At 36.7% G+C, this 21,581-nt stretch overlaps 1 protein-coding gene across 9 annotated transcripts in view; it reads left to right on the top strand.

The window, feature by feature from the left end:
• RAPGEF6 (Rap guanine nucleotide exchange factor 6) overlaps window positions 1-21,581 on the top strand; it is a 250,714-nt gene that overhangs the window by 74,093 nt on the left and 155,040 nt on the right. For all 9 annotated transcript variants that reach the window (XM_089909271.1, XM_089909272.1, XM_089909274.1 and 6 more), the window contains exon 6: window positions 5,854-5,997. In XM_089909271.1, the coding sequence (XP_089765397.1) occupies window positions 5,854-5,997 (144 nt within the window). The remainder of the gene's footprint in view (window positions 1-5,853; window positions 5,998-21,581) is intronic.

Below are 21,581 nucleotides of genomic sequence, written 5' to 3'. Positions count from 1 at the left end.
GCTGATCTATCGTCCTTCTGGCTGCGTTGAAAGTCTTCTGTTTATCTTTTCTGTGTGGATTTGTAGTTGTAGTTTTTAAGTATCCTGATTTGGATTTGTTGGAGAGCTTTGGGCTGTCTTTTTTTTTTTTTTAACTAAAAAACTCTCATTTTCTCTTTGGACATTGTCTTCATTTTTCTATTATCATTTTCTTGAACTTTGTTTAAATATATGTTAAATATTTTCATCTTATTCTCTATATTTCTTTTTTCTTAATTTATTTATTTTATTTTTGGGGGCTGTGTTGGGTCTTCGTTGCTGCGCGTCGACTTTCTCTAGTTGTGGTGAGCGGGGCTACTCTTCATTGTGGTACATGGGCCTCTCATTGCGGTGGCTTCTCTTGTTGCAGAACGTGGGCTCCAGGCTCGTGGGATTCAGTAGTTGTGGCTTGTGGGCTCTAGAGCGCAGTCTCAGTAGTTGGGGCGCGTGGGCTTAGTTGCTCCAAGGCATGTGGAATCTTCCCAGACCAGGGCTCGAACCCATGTCCCCTGCATTGGCAGGCGGATTCTTAACCAGTGCACCACCAGGAAAGTCCTATTTTCTATATTTCTTAAGATTTTTTTCTTGTTTTTCATCTTATCCTGACTTTGTGGTACATACTCTTTTATTTTTTTTAGCTCTGTTTTCCCAATTCACTAATCCTCTTTTTAGTTATATCTTAATACACCATTTAATTCCTTCATTTTTCTTTTTTACTTTCTCTCTCTTCCTCTCTCCCTGCCCCACTTTCATTTTGGGTAATTTCTGTTGACCTATGTTTAAGTTCATTGATTCTTAACTTGATTATATCCAGTCTACTGATGAGCTCATCAAAGGCATTCTTCATATTTAGTACCATGTTTTTTGTTTCTGACATTTTCACTTTACTGTAATACTTTTCTTATGTCTGCTCCATCTGTCTAGTTATATTGTCCACCTTTTCCACTGAACCATTACCATATTATAGTGGTTTTAAATTCTGTCTGATATTCATCTGGGTCATCTCTTAATTTTCAGGGATTGCTCTGTTGATTGCTTTGTCTCTTGGCAGTGGATTGGGTTTTTTTTTTTTTTAATCCTTTCATTTTTATGTGAGTCGTTATTTTGTATTTGATACTAGATACTGTATGTAGAGCAATAAAGACAGAGGGTAGACAGTGTTTAGGCCTGGAGATGAGCACACCTCTTCTGCTAGAATTGAGTTAGGTTTGGATTTTTGTTGTTGTTATTGTTAGCTTCAGCGCACCATCAAATTCCTCTAGTGTTACTTTGTGCTTAGGGGTGGGACTGGTTTTTTGGAAGATTTTTCTAAGTGTTCCTGTTCCACCCTCAGTTTTAGGCCTTCTCTGTGCTCTTGTGTTTCAGACAGGATATATTTCCATGTTCTTATCCCTCTTTCGAAGGTAGATGGCTCTTTCTTGTTACTGTCTATTTGCTAGCTTGGCAGTGGGGAGGGAGGGCACTTGGGGAGGAATTTTTTTTTTTTTTTTTTTTTGTCCTGGTGAATCCTTACCTGTTTGGTTGCTATTTATAATCTCTGGCTCATTTTCAAGTTTCTTTTTGTTTAAAGTTTTTTTTTTTATTATAGCTTTATATTTTCTGATACTTCCAATATTGGTATACTTGGAGGTGTGATTCTGCTACCGTTTTTCTGTCCATTATTGCTCATTAATGTCTCTCGTGATTGGGTTTTGTTGTTGTTGGGGTTTTTTGTTTTGGGTTTTTTTTTTTTTGTATATTTGTACATGACTTCATATGTGTTGAACTTTGGGTGTGGGAATTCCTTGAGGTTTGGGTTAAAGTTGCATTCTTACAGAGAGGTTTTAGATTTGTTTTTTCCAGTTGCATGTATGTTTTTAGTCCTGAACTTCTTTAAATTTTTTTATGCGCTTAAGGTACTATGAATTAAAACTACAGACCTGCATGAAGGATGGCTTCTGTTTTGAATTCCCTCCACCCCCAGCAGTCCTTTTCTCAGTGCTAAGCAAGTTTTCTTCCTCTCCCTTCTGCAGGATGGGCTTAAAGCTTGCAGTGAGGGTGTAGCTCTTTGGAATGAGTAAGTCTCCTTTGGATTCCCTGCCTTTGTTGGATTCTCTATTTTATTTCCTATCTCTCTTGTTCCCTACAACCATCAAGGTGGAAAGTCTTGTCTCTAAAGTTGAGAAATCATCTGCTAGATTGGGGCTTTGTTGCTAGCCTACTTCCTGGCATTTTGTTTTCACTTCTTTCTTTGCATTTGGATTCCTTATTTTTCTGCCATTTCAGTGTGTGTTTATGAGGTTTCATTTTTAAAACTCACATTTCAGTTGTAATCAGCGGGAGCTTTACTAAGAGTGCTTAATCCTTTTTCCATTGTTTGGTTTTTCCTTTCATTTGGTACTTTTCCCCACATTTTTAAGGCTAGAAACTCCTTTCCTAAATTTAATTTACTACTGTTTCTATTTTGAAAAACATTTATTGTTTAAATTTCTGCTTTTGCTCAATAAATGGTAGCTATTGAAAGATCTAAGAATATGGATATGATACTGGAATTTTACCTAAAATAAATAATCTAGTTCATCCTGTGGGATAGGGCAGTATGAAGGAGATGAACTTCTTAGTCACACTTGGTCTTTTCTTTAAATATTCATTCATTCATTTATTTATTTTTGGCTGCACTGGGTCTTAGTTGTGGCAGGTGGGATCTTTGTTGCAGCATGTGGGATCTTTAGTTGCGGCTTGCATGCGGGATCTAGTTCCCCAACCAAGGATTGAACCTGGGCCCCCTGCTTTGAGAGTGCAGAGTCTTAGCCACTGGACCACCAGGGAAGTCCCCACACTTGGTTTTTGAATTGTTACTCACACACTTCTGTGAAATACTTAAGTTTTATGAGACTCTGTACCATCCGTTAACACAGAAAGAGTAGCTATGTTGTGAGCCTTAAAGGACATAAGTAATAGTTTCTGGTACTTGGCCTAGTATAGTGATTTAGAAAATACAGTGGTTCTCCCATCATTTTTTAGAAAAGGAAATTGAATCTCAAGGAGGTAACATGTATTTGCTACCTATACAAAATTCTGTAGTTTTAAGTTGGAAATCAAGCCCCTGTCTCTTCTGGATTTTACTTTTCAGAAGAGTAGTATTCAGTAACTTATTCTGCCTGCCTGTATATTTCTTGAGTATCTTATACATACTTCCAAGGGCTTAAGATATTTGGAGAGAAAGAAAGAATTTAATGTAATGCCCACTTCGGCAAATGTTTTGAATAAGTGAACAAAGATGAATGTAAATACAATGCACTTCCTATACTAGGTAGCTTGTAGTGAGGTAGGCTTATCTAATAATTATGGCCAGTATGCTTAGTGCTATGGAAGGGGTAGCACCTACGTCTTGAGGCAGAGGTAGGGTTGTTTGAACTGGGTCATGAGGTATGTGTAGGATGCTGAGATGTTAGCAAAGGAGGCATGGGCTTTTAGGCAGAAATAATGCATATGTATGTAAAGGCCTGAAGGCAGTCCTGTTTATGAGAAGTCCAGGTTGTGTGCACACAGTAAAGCAGTCAAAAGGAATGTCTCTTGTGGTTACGGAAGAGATGGCAGTTGAGATGTGTCTTTTAAATGATTGGTAGTGTTTCAGCATATGAAGATAACATGGATAGGATAACAGAAATTGAGTAAATAAGTAAAGTTACTTAGCAGAATGTAAGTTATTTATGTATAGGGACCCATGAATAGTCACATTGACTTGGCTGCCACTTACTCTTGAACTCTCAAACCTACAGAACAGCTTAGACATCACCTCTTTCTGAGAAATCATCAGGAAATTGTGCATATCTCATTAGAGCTTTTATGTGAGAGGATTTTTTGTGGGGAGGAGGATACAGGAGCAGTTTTTCCAGGCTTCCATGTATAAGATAAAGTGATAAAAATATTTTGGGAATGGAGCATGTATGACTTGGAATATCAAATATAATAGTTTAAAATTTATTTGGTAACCATTAGAGGTCCATTGTAGCATTTTGAACAGGAGACCTGACATAATGATGATTTATCTGACCATGCTGGATGGAATTGGAGAGGAACATGACAGAAGCAGCAAGTTCAGGACTGAAGTGATTAAGACTTGAATAAAGAATGGTGGTAATGGGAATGAAAGAAAAGGCATTGTGAAAGGGATTTCTAAACAAAGATTTGACAGGTTCTAAGAAATGATTGAAGATAAGATATGGAAGACAAGCAGGGGAATTGGAAATGTTGGAATTTCATACTTGGGTGACTAGGAAATTTTTGATATCAGCAAGAGATATGACATTAGCAGGAAAAGTAGTTGAGGGAAAAAGCTGAAATTACCATTTGTTATTTATTGGATGTGAGGTTAATTATAAACTCTACTTTAGAGCATATCAATATTCTTTTGTAAAAGTAATTTCTAAAAATTATGCTATACTCTGCCATTAGATGGGAAAGGTAGTCCTTTTTTTTCTTCTAGTTTTACTGAGATATAATTTACATACAGCACTGTATCAGTTTAAGGCATAATGGTTTGACTTACATACATCGTGAAGTGATAAATCACAGTAAGTTTAGTGACCAACAATCATCTCATATAGATAGAAAATTAAAGAAATAGAAAAAACTTACTTGTGATGAGAACGCTTAGGATTTGCTCTCTTAACAACTTTCATATGTAACATATGAGTGTTAATTATATTTATCATGTTGACATTATATCCCTAGTACTTATTTGTCTTATAACTGGAAGTTTGTACCTTCTGACTGCCTTCATCCAATTTCTGCTCCCCTCAGCCCCCACCTCTGGGAACCATAAATCTGATCTCTTTTTCTATAAGTTTCTTTGTTTTTGAACTGTAATTGACCCAGAACACTATGTTAGTTCCTTTTACCCAAAGTAGTGATTTGGTATTTCTGTACATTTCAAAATGATCACCACAATAAGTCCATTTACCATCTGTCATCATACAAAGATATTGATATTATATAACTATTGACTATATTCCTCATGCTGTATATTTCATATCTATGACTCATTTATTTTACAGCTGGAAGTTTGTACTTGTTAATCTCCCTCACCTGTTTCTTTCCTCCCGTTCCCCCCCTCCCCTGGCAATGTAGTCTTGTATCAGTAGCATAAGTTTTGGAAACAGGCCTGTATGCCAGGTCACCTTTAATAAGTATCACTGTTGTGAGACTGAAAAGTCGCTGATCTTTTTGGATTTTACTTTGTTCACGTATAAACTAGAAATAGTAATACCTGATTACAGGGCTGTTGTGTAAACTAAATAGTATAATATATATCCATGCTGTCCTATTATAAGCCCTCAATTAATGTTAGTTTTCCCTTCTTCCTTAGAAGATGCCAGCCTTATTTATTCTTGACTGTTTTCACACATTAAGATGGACATCAAAGAATAATGCATAAAGCATTTTTGTTTCACTGTTTAGGAATTCACTGAAGTCATAACCATGATTGTTTGCTAAATAAAATATGTGTATAATCAGGCAGTTTGTAATTAGACTAACTCAGAAGTTGTAATTATTGAATGTGTAGGTGTAGTTAACATCCTTCATTTCTGGTAAATGACTTTACTTAGAGGATGTATATTTATGTGAGCAAGAGGGACTATTTCCTGGAAGGAAACTGTGGTCCCCAGATCTTTATAATAACGTCACCTTTAGTCTTTTTGAAGTCATGAGCATTGTCCTATACAGACTGTTTCCTTCAGGCAGTTTCGTGCAAGTAGTAAATGAAGCCCTATGCGCCTGTTAAAACTTCATAGACTGTCAGTAATATGGAAAAATTGGATGTTTAATCAGGAATGCGAACATGTGTTTCAGGTAGAGAATTCCAAAGATAATGAAGATAGTATTCTACAAAGAGAAATTCCTGCCAGACAGTCTCGACGAAGGTTTCGGAAAATTAACTGTAAAGGAGAACGTCAAACTATTACTGATGATGTGGACATTAACAGCTATCTTTCTGTGAGTATATTTAGGAACATTTCATGGGTATTTCTTAGTTCATATGCAGTATACTTAATTTACATATATATATATTTTAACATCTTTATTGGAGTATAATTGCTTAACAGCGGGGTGTTAGTTTCTGCTTTATAACAAAGTAAATCAGCTGTACATATACTTATATCCCCGTATCTCCTCCCTCTTGGTTCTCCTTCCCATCTGCTTTATCCCACCCCTCTAGGTGGGCACAAAGCACTGAGCTGATCTCCCTGTGCTATGTGGCTCCTTCCCACTAGCTATCTGTTTTACATTTGGTGTTGTATGTATGTCCATGCCACTCTCTCACTTCATCCCAGCATACCCTTCCCCCTCGCCGTGTCTTCAAGTCCATTCTGTACGTCTGTGTCTTTATTCCTGTCCTACCCCTAGGTTCTTCAGAACCTTTTTTTTTTTTTAACATTCCATATATATGTGTTAGCATACAGTATTTGTTTTTCTCTTTCTGACTTACTTCACTCTGTATAAGACTCTAGGTAAATCCACCTCATTACAACTGACTCAATTCTATTTCTTTTTTTTTTTTTTTTTTTTTTTTTTTTTTGCGGTACGTGGGCCACTCACTGTTGTGGCCTCTCACATTGCGGAGCACAGGTTCTGGACACGCAGGCTCAGCAGCCATGGCTCACGGGCCTAGCCGCTCCACAGCATGTGGGATCTTCCCGGACTGGGGCACGAACCCACGTCCCCTGCATCGGCAGGCGGACTCTCAACCACTGTGCCACCAGGGAAGCCCCAGTGCCCCAATTTTGTTTCTTTTTATGGCTGAGTAATATTCCATTTGTATATATGTGCCACATCTTCTTTATCCATTCATCTGTTGATGGACACTTAGGTTGCTTCCATGACCTGGCCATTGTAAATAGAGCTGCAGTGAACATTGTGGTACATGACTCCTTTTGAATTATGGTTTTCTCAGGGTGTATGCCCAGTAGTGGAATTGCTGGGTCATATGGTAGTTCTATTCTTAGTGTTTTAAGGAACCTCCGTACTGTTCTCCATAGTGACTGTATCAATTTATATTCCACCAACAGTGCAAGAGGGTTCCGTTTCTCCACACCCTCTACGGCATTTATTGTTTGTAGATTTTTTGATGATGGCCATTCTGACTGGTGTGAGGTGATACCTCATTTAGTTTTGATTTGCATTTCTCTAATGATTAGTGATGTTGAGCATCCTTTCATGTGTTTGTTGGCAATCTGTATATCTTTATTGGAGAAATGTCTATTTAGATCTTCTGCCCATTTTTAGATTGGGTTGTTTGTTTTTTTGATATTGAGCTGCTTGTAAATTGTGGAGATTAATCCTTTGTCAGTTGCTTCATTTGCAAATATTTTCTCCCATTCTGAGGGTTGTCTTTTCATCTTGTTTATGTTTTCCTTTTCGTGCAAAAGCTTTTAATTTCATTAGGTCCCATTTTTTTTTTTTTTTATTTCCATTTCTCTAGGAGGTGGGTCATAAAGAATCTTGCTGTGATTTATGTCATAGAGTGTTTTGCTTATGTGTTCCTCTAAGAGTTTTAGAGTGTCTGGCCTTACAGTTAGGCCTTTAATCCATTTTGAGTTTATTTTTGTGTATGGTGTTAGGGAGTGTTCTGATTTCATTCTTTTACATGTAGCTGTCCAGTTTTCCCAGCACCACTTATTGAAAAGGCTGTCTTTTCTCCATTGTATCTTCATGCATCCTTTATCAAAGATAAGGCAATCATATGTGCGTGGGTTTATCTCTGGGCTTTCTATCCTGTTCCATTGATCTATATTTCTGTTTTTGTGCCAGTGCCATACTGTCTTGATTACTGTAGCTTTGTAGTATAGTCTGAAGTCAGGGACCCTGATTCCTCCAGCTCCATTTTTCATTCTCAAGATTGCTTTGGCTACTCGGGGTCTTTTGTGTTTCCATACAAACTAAAATTTTTTGTTCTAGTTCTGTGAAAAATGCCATTGGTAGTTTGATAGGGATTGCACTGAATCTGTAGATTGCTTTGGGTAGTATAGCCCTTTTCACAATGTTGATTCCTCCAAACCAAGAACATGTTATATCTCTCCATCTGTTTGTATCATCTTTAATTTCTTTTATCAGTATCTTATAGTTTTCTGCATGCAGGTCTTTTTTCTCCTTAGGTAGGTTTATTCCTAGGTATTTTATTCTTTTTGTTGCAGTGTTAAATGGGGGTGTTTCCTTAATTTCTGTTTCAGATTTTTCATCATTAGTGTATAGGAATGACAGAGATTTCTGTGAATTAATTTTGCATCCTGCTACTTTACCAGATTCATTGATAAGCTCTAGTAGTTTTCTGGTACCATCTTTAGGATTCTCTGTGTATAGTATCGTGTCATCTGCAAACAGTGACAGCTTTACTTCTTCTTTCCCAATTTGGATTCCTTTATTTATTTTTCTCCTCTGATTGCTGTGGCTAAAACTTCCAAACCTATGTTGAATAATAGTGGTGAGAGTGGAAAACCTTGTCTTGTTCCTGATCTTAGAGACAATAGTTTCAGTTTTTCACCATTGAAAACGATGTTGGCTGTGGGTTTGTCATATATGGCCTTTATTATGTTGAGGTAAGTTCCCTCTATACCTGCTTTCGGGATGGTTTTTATCATAAATGGGTGTAGAATTTTGTCAAAATCTTTTTCTGCATTTATTGAGATGATCATATGGTTTTTCTCCTTCAGTTTGTTACTGTGGTGTATCACATTGATTGATTTGCATATATTGAAGAATCCTTGTATTCTGGGATAAACCCCACTTGATCATGGTGTATGATTCTTTTAATGTGCTGTTGGATTCTGTTTGCTAGTATTTTGTTGAGGATTTTTACGTCTATGTTCATCAGTGATATTGGCCTGTGGTTTTCTTTCTTTGTGACATCTTTCTCTGGCTGGGCTATCAGGGTGATGGTGGCCTTGTAGCGTGAGTTTGGGAGTGTTCCTCCCTCTGCTATATTTTGGAGGAGTTTGAGAAAGATGGTTGTTAACTCGTCTCTAAATGTTTGATAGAATTCGCCTGTGAAGTCATCTGGTTCTGGGCTTTTGCTTTTTGGTAGATTTTTAATTACAGTCTCAATTTCAGTGCTTGTGATTGGTCTGCTTATATTTTGTTTCTTCTTGGTTCAATCTCGGAAGGTTGTGCTTTTCTAAGAATTTGTCCATTTCTTCCAGGTTGTCCATTTTATTGGCATATAGTTCCTTGTAGTAATCTCTCATGATCTTTTGTATTCCTGCAGTGTCCGTTGTTACTTCTCCTTTTTCATTGCTAATTCTGTTGATTTGATTCTTCTGCCTTTTTTTCTTGATGAGTCTGGCTAATGGTTTATCAGGTTTGTTTATCTTCTCAAAGATCCAGCTTTTAGTTTTATTGATCTTTGCTATTGTTTCCTTCATTTCTTTTTCATTTATTTCTGATCTGATCTTTATGATTTCTCTCTTTCTGCTAGCTTTGGGGTTTTATTGTTCTTCTTTCTCTAATTGCTTTAGGTGTAAGGTTAGGTTGTTTATTTGAGATGTTTCTTGAGATAGGATTGTATTGCTCTAAACTTCCCTCTTAGAACTGCTTTTGCTGCATCCCATAAGTTTTGGGTTGTCGTGTTTTCATTGTCATTTGTTTCTAGGTATTTTTTTATTTCCTCCTGATTCCTTCAGTGATCTCTTGGTTATTTAGTGTATTGTTTAGCCTCCATGTGTTTATAGTTTTTACAGATTTTTTCTTTCAGGTGACATCTAGTCTCATAGCGTTGTGGTCGGAAAAGATACTTGATACGATTTCAGTTTTCTTAAACTTACCAAGGCTTGATTTGTGACCCAAGATATGATCTATCCTGGAGAATGTTCCATGAGCACTTGAGAAGAAAGTGTATTCTGTTGTTTATGGATGGAATGTCCTATAAATGTCAGTTATGTCCATCTTGCTTAATATATCATTTAAAGCTTGTGTTTCCTTATTTATTTTCCTTTTGGATGATCTGTCTGTTGGTGAAAGTGGGGTGTTAAATCCCCTACTATGATTGTGTTACTGTCGATTTCCCCTTTTATGGCTGTTAGCATTTGCCTTATGTATTGAGGTGCTCCTATGTTGGGAGCATAAAAATTTACAATTGTTGTATCTTCTTGGATTGATCATTATCTAGTGTCCTCCTTTTCTCTTGTACTAGTCTTGATTTTAAAGTCTATTTTGTCTGATATGAGAATTGCTACTCCATCTTTCTTTTGATTTCCATTTGCATGGACTGTCTTTTTGCATTCCCTCATTTTTGGTCTGTATGTGTCCCTAGATCTGAAGTGGGTCTCTTGTAGGCAGCATATATACGGGTCTTGTTTCTGTGTCCATTCAACCAGTCTGTGTCTTTTGGTTGGAGCATTTAATCCATTTACGTTTAAGGTAGTTATCAATCTGTATGTTCCTTTTACCATTTTCTAAATTGTTTTGGGTTTGTTATTGTAGGTGTTTTTCTTCTCTTGTGTTTCCTGCCTAGAGAAGTTCCGTTAGCATTTATTGTAAAGCTGGTTTGGTGGTACTGAAATCTCTTAGCTTTTGATTGTCTGTAAAGGTTTTAATTTCTCCTTCGAATCTGAATGAGATCCTTGCTGGGTAGAGTGATCTTGGTTGTAGGTTTTTCCCTTTCATCACTTTAAATATGTCCTGCCACTCCCTTCTGGCTTGCAGTTTCTGCTGAAAGATCAGCTGTTAAACTTATGGAGATTCCCTTGTATGTTATTTTTTGTTTTTCTCTTGCTGCTTTTAATATTTTTCTTTTCATTTAATTTTTGGTAGTTTGATTAATGTGTGTCTTGGTGTGTTTCTCTTTGGATTTATCCTGTATGGGACTCTCTGTGCTTCCTGGACTTGATTGACTCTTTTCTTTCCCATGTTAGGGAAGTTTTCAACTATAATCTCTTCAAATTTTTTCAGTCCCTTTCTTTTTCTCTTCTTCTTCTGGGACCCCTATTATTTGAATGTTGTTGCGTTTAATGTTGTCCCCGAGGTCTCTGAGACTGTCCTCAATTCTTTTCATTGTTTTTTCTTTATTCTGCTCTGTGGTAGTTATTTCTACTGTTTTTTCTTCCAGGTCACTTATCCGTTCTTCTGCCTCAGTTATTCTGCTATTGATTCCATCTAGAGTATTTCTAATTTCATTTATTGTGTTGTTCATCATTGCTTGTTTCATCTTTAGTTCTTCTAGGTCCTTGTTAAATGTTTCTTGCATTTTCTCTATTTCCAAGATTTTGGGTCACCTTTACTGTCATTATTCTGAATTCTTTTTCAGGTAGACTGCCTATTTCCTCTTCATTTGTTAGGTCTGGTGGGTTTTTATCTTGCTCCTTCATCTGCTGTGTGTTTTTCTGTGCTCTGATTTTGCTTATCTTACTCTGTTTGGGTTCTCCTTTTTGCAGGCTGCAGGTTCTTAGTTCCCGTTGTTTTTGGTGTCTGTCCCCAGTGGCAAAAGTTGGTTCAGTGGGTTGTGTAGGCTTCCTGGTGGAGGGGACTAGTGCCTGTTTTCTGGTGGTTGAGGCTAGATCTTGTTTTTCTGGTGGGCAGGTCCACGTCTGGTGGTGTGTTTTGGGGTGTCTGTTGCCTTATTACGATTTTAGGCAGCCTCTCTGCTAATGGGTGGGGTTGTGTTCCTGTCTTGCTAGTTGTTTGGCATAGGGTGTCCAGCACTGTAGCTTGCTGGTGGTTGAGTGGAGCTGGATCTTCGCGTTGAGATGGAGTACTCTGGGAGAGCTTTCTCCATTTGACATTACGTGGAGCCGGGAGGTCTCTGCTGGACCAATGTCCTGAACTTGGCTTTCCTGCCTCAGAGGCACAGCCCTGATGCCTGGCTGGAGCACCAAGAGCCTTTCATCCACACGGCTCAGAAGAAAAGGGAGAAAAATAGAAAGAAAGAAAGAAAAGAATAAAATAAAATTGAGTTATTAAAATAAAAATTTTAAAGTAATTAAAAAAATGAAGGAAAGAAAGAAGAGAACAGCCAAACTGAAAAAGAAATCCAACAATGATAGCAAGCGCTAAAAACTATACTAAAAAAAGGACGGACAGACAGAACCCTGGGACAAATGGCAAATGCAAAGTTATACAGAGAAAATCACATAAAGAAGCATAAACATACACGCTCACAAAAAGAGAAAAAGGAAAAAAAAATATATATCTTTTGGGAAGTCTCAGGTCTTCTGCCTTCGTTTAGTAGGTGTTCTGTAGGAGTTGTTCCATATGTAGATGTATTTCTCATGTATTTGTGGGGAGGAAGGTGATCTCCCCATCTTACTCCTCCTCCATCTTGAAGGTCCCCTACATATATTTTTGATAATATCAGCACTTGTGGCTCTACATGTAAAATCTGGGGCAGGTAAATATATCTATATAATTCTTTTAAATACTTATGCTATGTTGAGTTGGGTAGAAATACTCTTACCAGTGCAGGATTTGTTATTGTTTAAATGGTGTAAAAGAATTTTCTTAATGTCTCTTTTTAGACATACTTGTGGATTTTCTTAGTTTTTTTGTTGCTTGAATGGTATATGTATGTATTTGAGTCCTGAGAACCCAGGGAAATAGACTCATTGGCAGCTTTTTTTCTCTTATGCGGTAAGGTATACAAAAGAAATAAAAATATGTCAGTTCTTCCCTTGAAGTGTGGGTCAGTGATACCTACTGTGTGCCAGTGCAGAAATATATCCAAGTGTTAAAGGTACATTTTCACATGCAAATATTGAAAAAGAAGATGATGAAATAAATAACTTTCGTGACAGCGGAAGAAACATGAGCTTTTTCTTCAGAAGTCTTTTTTTTTTTTCCCACACACACACTGTATTTTATTTTTACAAGAGATAAACTGACACCAAGCATTGTAAATGGATGACCACAGCAAAGGCAACAATGACTGCAATTACCAAACACGAAACACACTCATACTGTATCATAATATTGACATTCAGTCCAGTAATCCTCTACTGTAACACCTCCTTTAGTTTGCAGTGAAAATTGATTTGTATATTTTTTGCCTCTGAATCCTTGTGGGGTTTTTTTTTTTTATTCAAAGAGAAAGTCACAAAGATTATAATCATCCTCATCAGTTCACTCAGTCCCATGTAATTAATTTTTTTCCATCTTGGTCTTTTGTTAGCACTTTTATGGATTCATCAGTTTTCCATTAGAGTTCTGAAAATGCTTATTCATTCAGTTCAGCAGTATGGTCAGTTACCAGAAACCTGTACTTGTCAGTCTTTTCCATGAATTCCTTGAAGATGAAACCCTTTTATAGGAACATTTTTGCAAAAGCAACTGAGTACACCCGGAACTGTCTGTAAATGACAAAAGACTTAAAAATGACCATGGTTAAAGATTTGATGAAAGTTCATAATAATGCAATTGACAAGGAAATTTAGTTATTTCTGAGATACACATTTTAAAGTAATACCTAGAATTATGACTTATAACATTATACCAGAACATATAAGATTTTTAGAAATTTCATGTAATGTTTGAAGCATTTATATTAACATATTTCCATACAAATAACCCAAAGAAAGTTTAGTATTAGTTGTTTTGTTTGTTTTTTTATACTGCAGGTTCTTATTAGTCTTCAGTTTTATAAACATCAGTGTATACATGTCAGTCCCAATCACCCAATTCAGCACACCACCATCCCCACCCCACCGCAGTTTTCTCCCCTTGGTGTCCATACGTTTGTTCTCTACATGTGTGTCTCAACTTCTGCCCTCCAAACTGGTTCATCTGTACCATTTTTCTAGGTTCCACATACATGCGTTGATATACGCTATTTGTTTTCCTCTTTCTGACTTAATTCACTCTGTATGACAGTCTCTAGGTCCATCCACGTCTCAACAAATGACTCAGTTTCATTCTTTTTTATGGCTTAGTATTATTCCATTGTGTATATGTACCACAACTTCTTTATCCATTCGTCTGTCGATGGGCATTTAGGTTGCTTCCATGACCTGGCTTTTGTAAATAGTGCTGCAATGAACATTGGGGTGCATGTGTCTTTTTGAATTAATGTTTTCTCTGGGTATATGTCCAGTAGTGGGATTGCTGGATCATATGGTAATTCTATGTTTAGTTTTTTAAGGAATCTCCATACTGTTCTCCATAGTGGCTGTATCAATTTACGTTCCCACCAGCAGTGCCAGAGGGTTCCCTTTTCTCCACACCCTCTCTCTCATTTGTTGTTTGTAGATTTTCTGATGATGCCCATTCTAACTGGTGTGAGGTGATACCTCATTGTAGTTTTGGTTTGCATTTCTCTAATAATTAGTGATGTTGAGCAGCTCTTCATGTGCTTCTGGGCCATCTGTATGTCTTCTTTGGAGAAATGTCTAGTTAGGTCTTCTGCCTCTTCAGAAGTCTTTAGTTTTGTAATTCAACTACTGAGAAGTAGTTGAATCAAGAAGTAAGGATAGGCTAATAAAGAATAAATCCAGGTGTATTTTATAAGTTTTCAAAGGAGTCATGATCCCCCAAAATATACAAACAGTCTAGAGATTGATGGCAGCCAAATTCCCAAGGGTGTGTTTAGTTCTGTTGTTTGTCAGAAACAGAAAATTCATTCATTCCATGTTAGGAATAAAGAGGATTATTTAGGGAGTTGTTTGTATTAGAATAAGCGTTAAATTTAAGCAGCTCTTAGGAGTTAGTTACATTTGCCTAATTTCATTGACTGAGCACATTCTGTTTCTGACATGAAACAATAACATATGAGATGGTCCTCAAATTTTTAATTACATAAAGTTCATTTCCTTTTTTTATTATTTAATGATTTCTTTATTTTTTGGCCATGCTTTAAGGCTTGTAGGATCTTAGTTCCGCGGCCAGGGATTGAACCGAGGCCGATGGCAGTGAAAGTGCCGAGTCCTAACCACTGGAGTGTCAGGGAATTCCCACTTTTTCTTTTTATATAGTAAATTTCCCTGTCACTAATTAATTTAAGCTAATTTAAGTTTTGCCTTATTACACAAATGCAACTTGTCTATTTTTTAAAAAGTAAAAGTTGGTTAGTTCAGTTCCATCACTCAGTTATGTATACCACTGATGACATTTTGTATATTCTTGGATAAAACGGTTCTCAACATGTAGGTAGATATGTAAGCTTTTTGGCTAACTTCATAAAGCTTAAATATATGATCTGATTTGTAACTTTTAAAGACTTATGTATATAATGTGAACATCTTTGAATGTTACTTTTCTTTTAACAACATTTTTCTCAATAGTGTTGTGGTACTCCATTGTAAGAATTGCCATAATTTATTTACTCGGTTCCCAGTATTTGGTCATATAGATTTTCCTAGTTTTTTGTTATTTTTCTAAAATAAAGTGCTAAGTAATTTTGTGGTTATATATGCCCTTATCTTGGTTTCTTTAGAAAAAATTCTAAGTTGAATTGCTTAATTAAAGTATCTTTAATTTTACTATTTGGTTCTCCTTGTATAAGGCAGAATGCATAGTTTGTGTGTGTGTATTGATTACTTGCTTACTCTAGTCTCAACTGTAGTGTGTTCTTTTCTCAAATTTTTTTACTGTCATGTCATGAAGTCTAGCCAGATTCCGTATTTTCTCTTGGTAGCTGTGGGTTGTCCTCTCTAGGATATACTGGTTTCCTGATTGGACCAGAAAGCAATAGGCACACTACTTGGTATTCTTTCCATTTGATGACTCTGAGTGTGTCATTTTCACATGTAAAGGCTTGATTAGCTAGTTTTAAGTGGTTATCTTACTGAATACTGTCAGAGATTTGGCAGCTCATGGGAAGGGGAGGACTAAGTTGATTCCACATAGACAAAACTGACTTTTTAACTATTAGACTGCGTTAGAGAATGATATTTGGTCATGTTACTTGCATATGCTGTTTCTTAAAGTACTAGGGTTTTGTTTTGTTTTTCTTCTGAAAGGGATATGTTTCAGGCAACTTAGAAAATGCAGCATTAAGATGTTTTACTTTACTTTTAAATGAAACCTGTGTATCTGGCCAAATTTCTACATATTCATAGTTAATCTAGATAAGGTAGTATAGCAAAAATCTTTTTCTTTTTTTCATTTATTTTATACTATATTAGTTTCAGGTGTACAGCAAAATGATTCAGTTATTTTTTTCAGATTATATTCCATTATAGGTTATTACAAGATAGTATAATTCCCTGTGCTATACAGTAAATCCTTGTTGCTTATCTATTTTATGTAGAGTAGTTGTATCTGTTATTCATACTGCTAATTTGTTCCTCCCTTGACCCAGGGCCCTGGTCCCTTTGGTAACCTTAAATTTGTTTTCTATGTCTATGAGTCTGTTTCTGTTTTGCCTATAGATTCATTTGTATTATTTTTAGATTCCACAGGTAAGTGATATCATTTAATATTTGTCTTTCTCTGACTTACTTCACTCAGTATAATATTCTATAGGTCCATCCCTGTTGCTGCAAATAGCAATACTTCATTCCTTTTTATGACTGAGTAATACTCTCTTTTATCTATCTATCTATGTCACATCTTCTTAACCAGTCATCTGTTGATGGCTATTGGGGTTGTTTCCATGTCTTGGCTATTGTAAGTAGTGCTGCTATGAACATTAGGGTGCATATATCTTTTAAAATTAGAGTTTTGTCCTTTCTAGATATATGCCCAGGAGTGGGATTTCAGGATCATATGGTAGCTTTATTTTTAGTTTTTTAAGGAACCTCCATATTGTTTTCCATAGTGGCTGCACCAATTTACATTCCCACCAACTGTGTACTAGGGTTCCCTTTTCTCTACACCCTTTCCAGCATTTACTATTTGTAGACTTTTTCAGGATAGCCATTCTGATTGGTGTGAGGTGATACTTCATTGTAGTTGTTTTTTTTTTTCTTTTTCTATTTTATTTATTTATTTTTGGCTGTGTTGGGTCTTTGTTGCTGCATGTGGTCTTTCTCTAGTTGCAGCAAGTGGGGGCTACCCTTTGCTGTGGTGCATGGGCTTCTCATTGCGCTGGCTTCTCTTGTGGAGTACAGGCCCTAGACACTTGGGCTTCCGTAGTTGCAGCACGCGAGCTCAATAGTTGTGGCTTGCGGGCTCTAGAGCACAGGCTCAGTAGTTGTGGCGCATGGACTTAGTTGCTCTGTGGCATGTGGGATCTTCCTGGACCAGGGCACAAACCTGTGTCCCCTGCATTGACAGGCGGATTCTTAACCGCTGCGCCACCAGGAAGCCCTTCATTGTAGTTTTGATTTGCGTTTCTCTAATAATCAGCAATGTTGAGCATCTTTTCATGTGCCTGTTGGCCATCTCTATGTCTTGTTTGGAGAAATATCTGTTTAGGTCTTCTGCCCATGTTTTGATTTTTTTTTTTTTTTTCATACTGAGTTGTATGAGCTGTTTGTATATTTTGGACATTAACCCCTTGTTGGTCACATCATTTGCAGATATTTTTCTCCCATTCCATAGGTTGTCTTTTTGTTTTGTTGATGGCTCCCTTTGCTGTGCAAAAGCTTTTGTGTTTAATTAGGTTTCATATGTTTATTTTTGCTTTTATTTCTTTTGCCTTTGGAGTTTGATCTAAGTAAACATTGCTATGATTATGTCACAGAATGTTCTGCCTATATTCTCTTCTGGGAGTTTCATGGTGTCATGTCTTATATCAAGGTCTTTAAACCATTTTGAGTTTATTTTTGTATATGATGTGAGGGAGTGTTCTGATTTCACTGATATACTTGTAGCTATCTAGCTTTTCTCTTCACCTCTTGCTGAAGAGACTGTCTTTTCCCCATTGTATATTCTTGCCTCCTTTATTGTAGATTAATTGACAATAGTTGTGTGGGTTTATTTCCGGGCACTCAATTCTGTTCCATTGATCTGTATGTCTCTTTTTGTGCCAACACCATGCTGTTTTTATTACTACAGCTTTGTAGTATAGTCTGAAGTCTGGAAGGGTTATGCCTCCAGCTTTGTTCTTTTTCCTCAGGATTGCTTTGGCATTTTGGGTCTTCTCTGGTTCCATATAAATTTTAGGATTATTTGTTCTAGTTCTGTGAAAAATGTCATAGGTATTTTGATAGGGATTGCATTAAATCTGTAGATTGCTTTGGATAGTATGGCCATTTTAACAGTATTAGTTCTTCCAATCTAAGAGAATGGGATATCTTTCCATTTCTTTGTATCATCTTCAGTTTCCTTTGTCAGTGTTTTATAGTTTTCAGTGTATATGTCTTTCACCTCCTTGGTTAAGTCTTAGGTATTTTACTTTTTTTGACACAACTTTAAATAGAATTTTTTTTTTTTTTTTTTTTTTTACTTTCTGATATTTCATTATTAGCGTAAAGAAATGCAACAGATTTCTGTATATTAATCTTGTATCCAGCTACCTTGCCAAATTCATTTATTAGTTCTAATAGGGTTTGTGTGTGGAGAGTTTAGGGTTCTTAATAGAGAGTATCATGTCATCGGCAAATAGTGACAGTTTTACCTCTTTCCTTCCAGTTTGGATACGTTTTATTTCTTTTTCTCGTCTCATTGCTGTGGCTAGGACTTCCAGTAGTATGTTGACAAGAAGGGGTGAGTGGGCATCCTTTTCTTATTCCTGAATTTAGTGGGAAGGCTTTCAGCTCTTCACCGTTGAGTATGATGTTGTCTGTGGGTTTGTTGTAAATGGCTTTTATTACGTTGATATATTCCATCTATACCCACTTTGGTGAGATTTTTCATGAATGGATGTTGAATTTTGTCAAATGCTTTTTCTTTTTTTTTTTTTTTTTTGCAGTACACGGGCCTCTCCCGTTGCGGAGCGCAGGCTTAGTAGCCATGGCTCACAGGCCCAGCCACTCCGTGGCATGTGGGATCCCCCCAGACCGGGGCATGAACCCACATCCCCTGCATCGGCAGGTGGACTCCCAACCACTGCGCCACCAGGGAAGCCCATCAAATGCTTTTTCTGCATCAATTGAGATGATCATGTGGGTTTTTTCTCTCCTTTTTTTAGCGTGGTATATCACATTGATTTGTGTGTGTTGAATCATTGTTGAAACCCTGGAATGAATCCAACTTGATCGTTGTGTATGATCCTTTTTATGTATTGTTGGATTTTGTTTGCTAATATTTTGTTGAGGATTTTTACATCTGTATTCATCAAGGATATTGGCCTGTAATTTTCTTTTTCTGTGGCGTCTGTATCTGGTTTTGAATCAGCATGATGGTGGCTTAACACAGTGAATTTGGGCATGTTCCTTCCTCTTCTGTTTTGGAATAGTTAGAGAAGGATGGGTATAAGTTCTAGTAGCAAAAATCTTAAGTAGTACTTGTGAAAGCATGCAGTAGATAATTGGTTTTATGACTACTATAAGGATCTTTGTTTCTTTCATTCTACTGTCTTGTTTTTGTTTATTTTTGGCTGCATTGGGTCTTCATTACTGTACGTGGGCTTTCTCTAGTTGCTGCAAGCAGGGGCTACTGTTTGTTGCGGTACGCAGGCTTCTCCTTGCGGTGGCTTCTCTTGTTGCGGAGCACGGGCTCTAGGCGCGTGTGCTTCAGTAGTTGTGGCTCATGGGCTCAGTAGTTGTGGCTTGTGGGCTCTAGAGCACAGGGTCAGTAGTTGTGGTACACGGGCTTAGTTGCTCCGCGGCATGTAGGATCTTCCTGGACCAGGGCTTGAACCCATGTCTCCTGCATTGGCAGACGGATTCTTAACCACTGTGCCACCAGGCAAGTCCCTCATTCTACTGTCAGCAGTTCAGAGAGATCAGGAGAATCATTACTTTAGATAGCAGTGGAAATCTGACATTTTCTTTTTTCATTTGGAAACCATCATCAACTTTTTCTTGCTAGAATGCTGAAAGTCAAAAATTCTTAAAGATGTACAGAATATTTCATTAATGTAGTTTTCTTTATCTTAATTATTATTAATCCAAACCTGTACATCAAGATTTTGTGAACATTAAAATTTTTGCATGTTTTTCAGAGTTACTTTCTAAGTGAATGCCTAGAAAGATTGAAAAAAATGATTTATTCTTATGAAATATTTTCATAGTTTTGTCATATACATTGCTTTGTATAAGGATGAGAACCACAGTCTCAATGTGAAAGGTTTTTTTTTTTGTTGTTAAAAAGAGCAGTTCTACTGTATAACAGTAATAACATTCTTAAAACTCCTTTGGGTATTGCTCTCAGAGCTGGCAACAGATTTAAATGTCTTTGAATATTCTCTGTGATTTCAGAGTTTCGATCTTTGGGGAGGATGTATTTGATATTTCAAAATAGCATAAAGGTGATAGGGAGCAATATTCAGTGAGTAGGATGGGTAATTAAGCCAAGTAAAAATAGCCTAGTATTTAGATGAGCCATCTGTCTAAATCCTTCCTTCACTTACTCTGTGATTGGGACATTTCACCTAAACAATCAGTGCTTTGGTTGCTTTACCTCTAAAAATGAGGATGGTAATATTGCGTCTGCCTGTCTTCCATGATGGTTGCTGATAGAACATGTGTGCACACTCAAGGTCTAATCAGTTAATGATATCTATAGAGTCTTCCACTCAAATGTTTGTGCCCTCCTCTCAGTTTCCCCATGTCATTTCCTTAGTGTTCACTGCCATTCTTTTTAGAAATGCTGTAGTAGCATCTCCCACACTCCCAGCCAGCTTTCATTGTAAAAGCAATATTTTTTCATTTTAAGAACTTTGGAGAATATTTTTTAATTGAAAAGTGTTATATAATCTCTACATTTAAAAATATCTGCTTAATCATTTTATTTGATTTTAAGATTTGTGTTTCTCTTCTCTCTGATGCCTCTACTCCTATTCCTTACATCTTATTCCTTACATCTTCCCCTATCCGCTGCCTCCAGCTAATTCATTCATTTTACTTCTGTCAGTCCTAAAAGAATCTTTTAACAATGTTATTTCTTTTAAGCTCTTAAATCTTTTCATTGCCAAACACCACCTATCAGAAATTCTAATGATCTAGCATATTTATCTGGCATATAGTCTAAACCAGTTCTGTCCAATAGAACTTTCTATAATGAGGAAATGTTTTATATCTGTGGTTTCCAAATGATAGTAACCAGCCACACGTGGCTACTGAGCACTTAAAATGTGGCTGGTATGACTAAGGATTTTAATTGAAAATTAAAAATTTTAATTTAAATAATTTATATCAACTCATGGGAGGAATCTATGATTTTTTCTTGGTAGGGTTAGGTACACATCTCTACATTCCTGTAATATCCCATGCATATACCTGTGACTATTCGTTATATTACATTGTAATTTTTTATTCAAATGTCTGTCTCTCTCATCAGAGTGTACATGCCTTGAAAATGTGAACCATCATCCGTATATCCTCAGAGTGTATTGCCTGTTAAAGAAGCTAGAGTGCCTGTTTTTTTTATAAACTTGTTTAGGTTCTTGTGTAACTTTGGGCAAGTTGTGTGACATTTCTAAGTTTGTTTTATATATATGAAAGGCTCTGCTCGGTGTTTGGTGCCTTGAAAAAACATCCAGTAGTGTCAGCAGCTTCTATTCCTGTTGTTATTGAAATACTCAAAAAACCTTTGTTCCTGTTGCTAACAAAACA

Source organism: Delphinapterus leucas, chromosome 3, assembly GCF_059928025.1.
Source record: "Delphinapterus leucas isolate spDelLeu-1000000601 "Yukka" chromosome 3, BTC_Dleu_Yukka2, whole genome shotgun sequence".
Lineage (NCBI taxonomy): Eukaryota > Metazoa > Chordata > Mammalia > Artiodactyla > Monodontidae > Delphinapterus > Delphinapterus leucas.
Note: the sequence above shows the minus strand (reverse complement) of the source record. Positions and strands in the feature narration are given on the sequence as shown.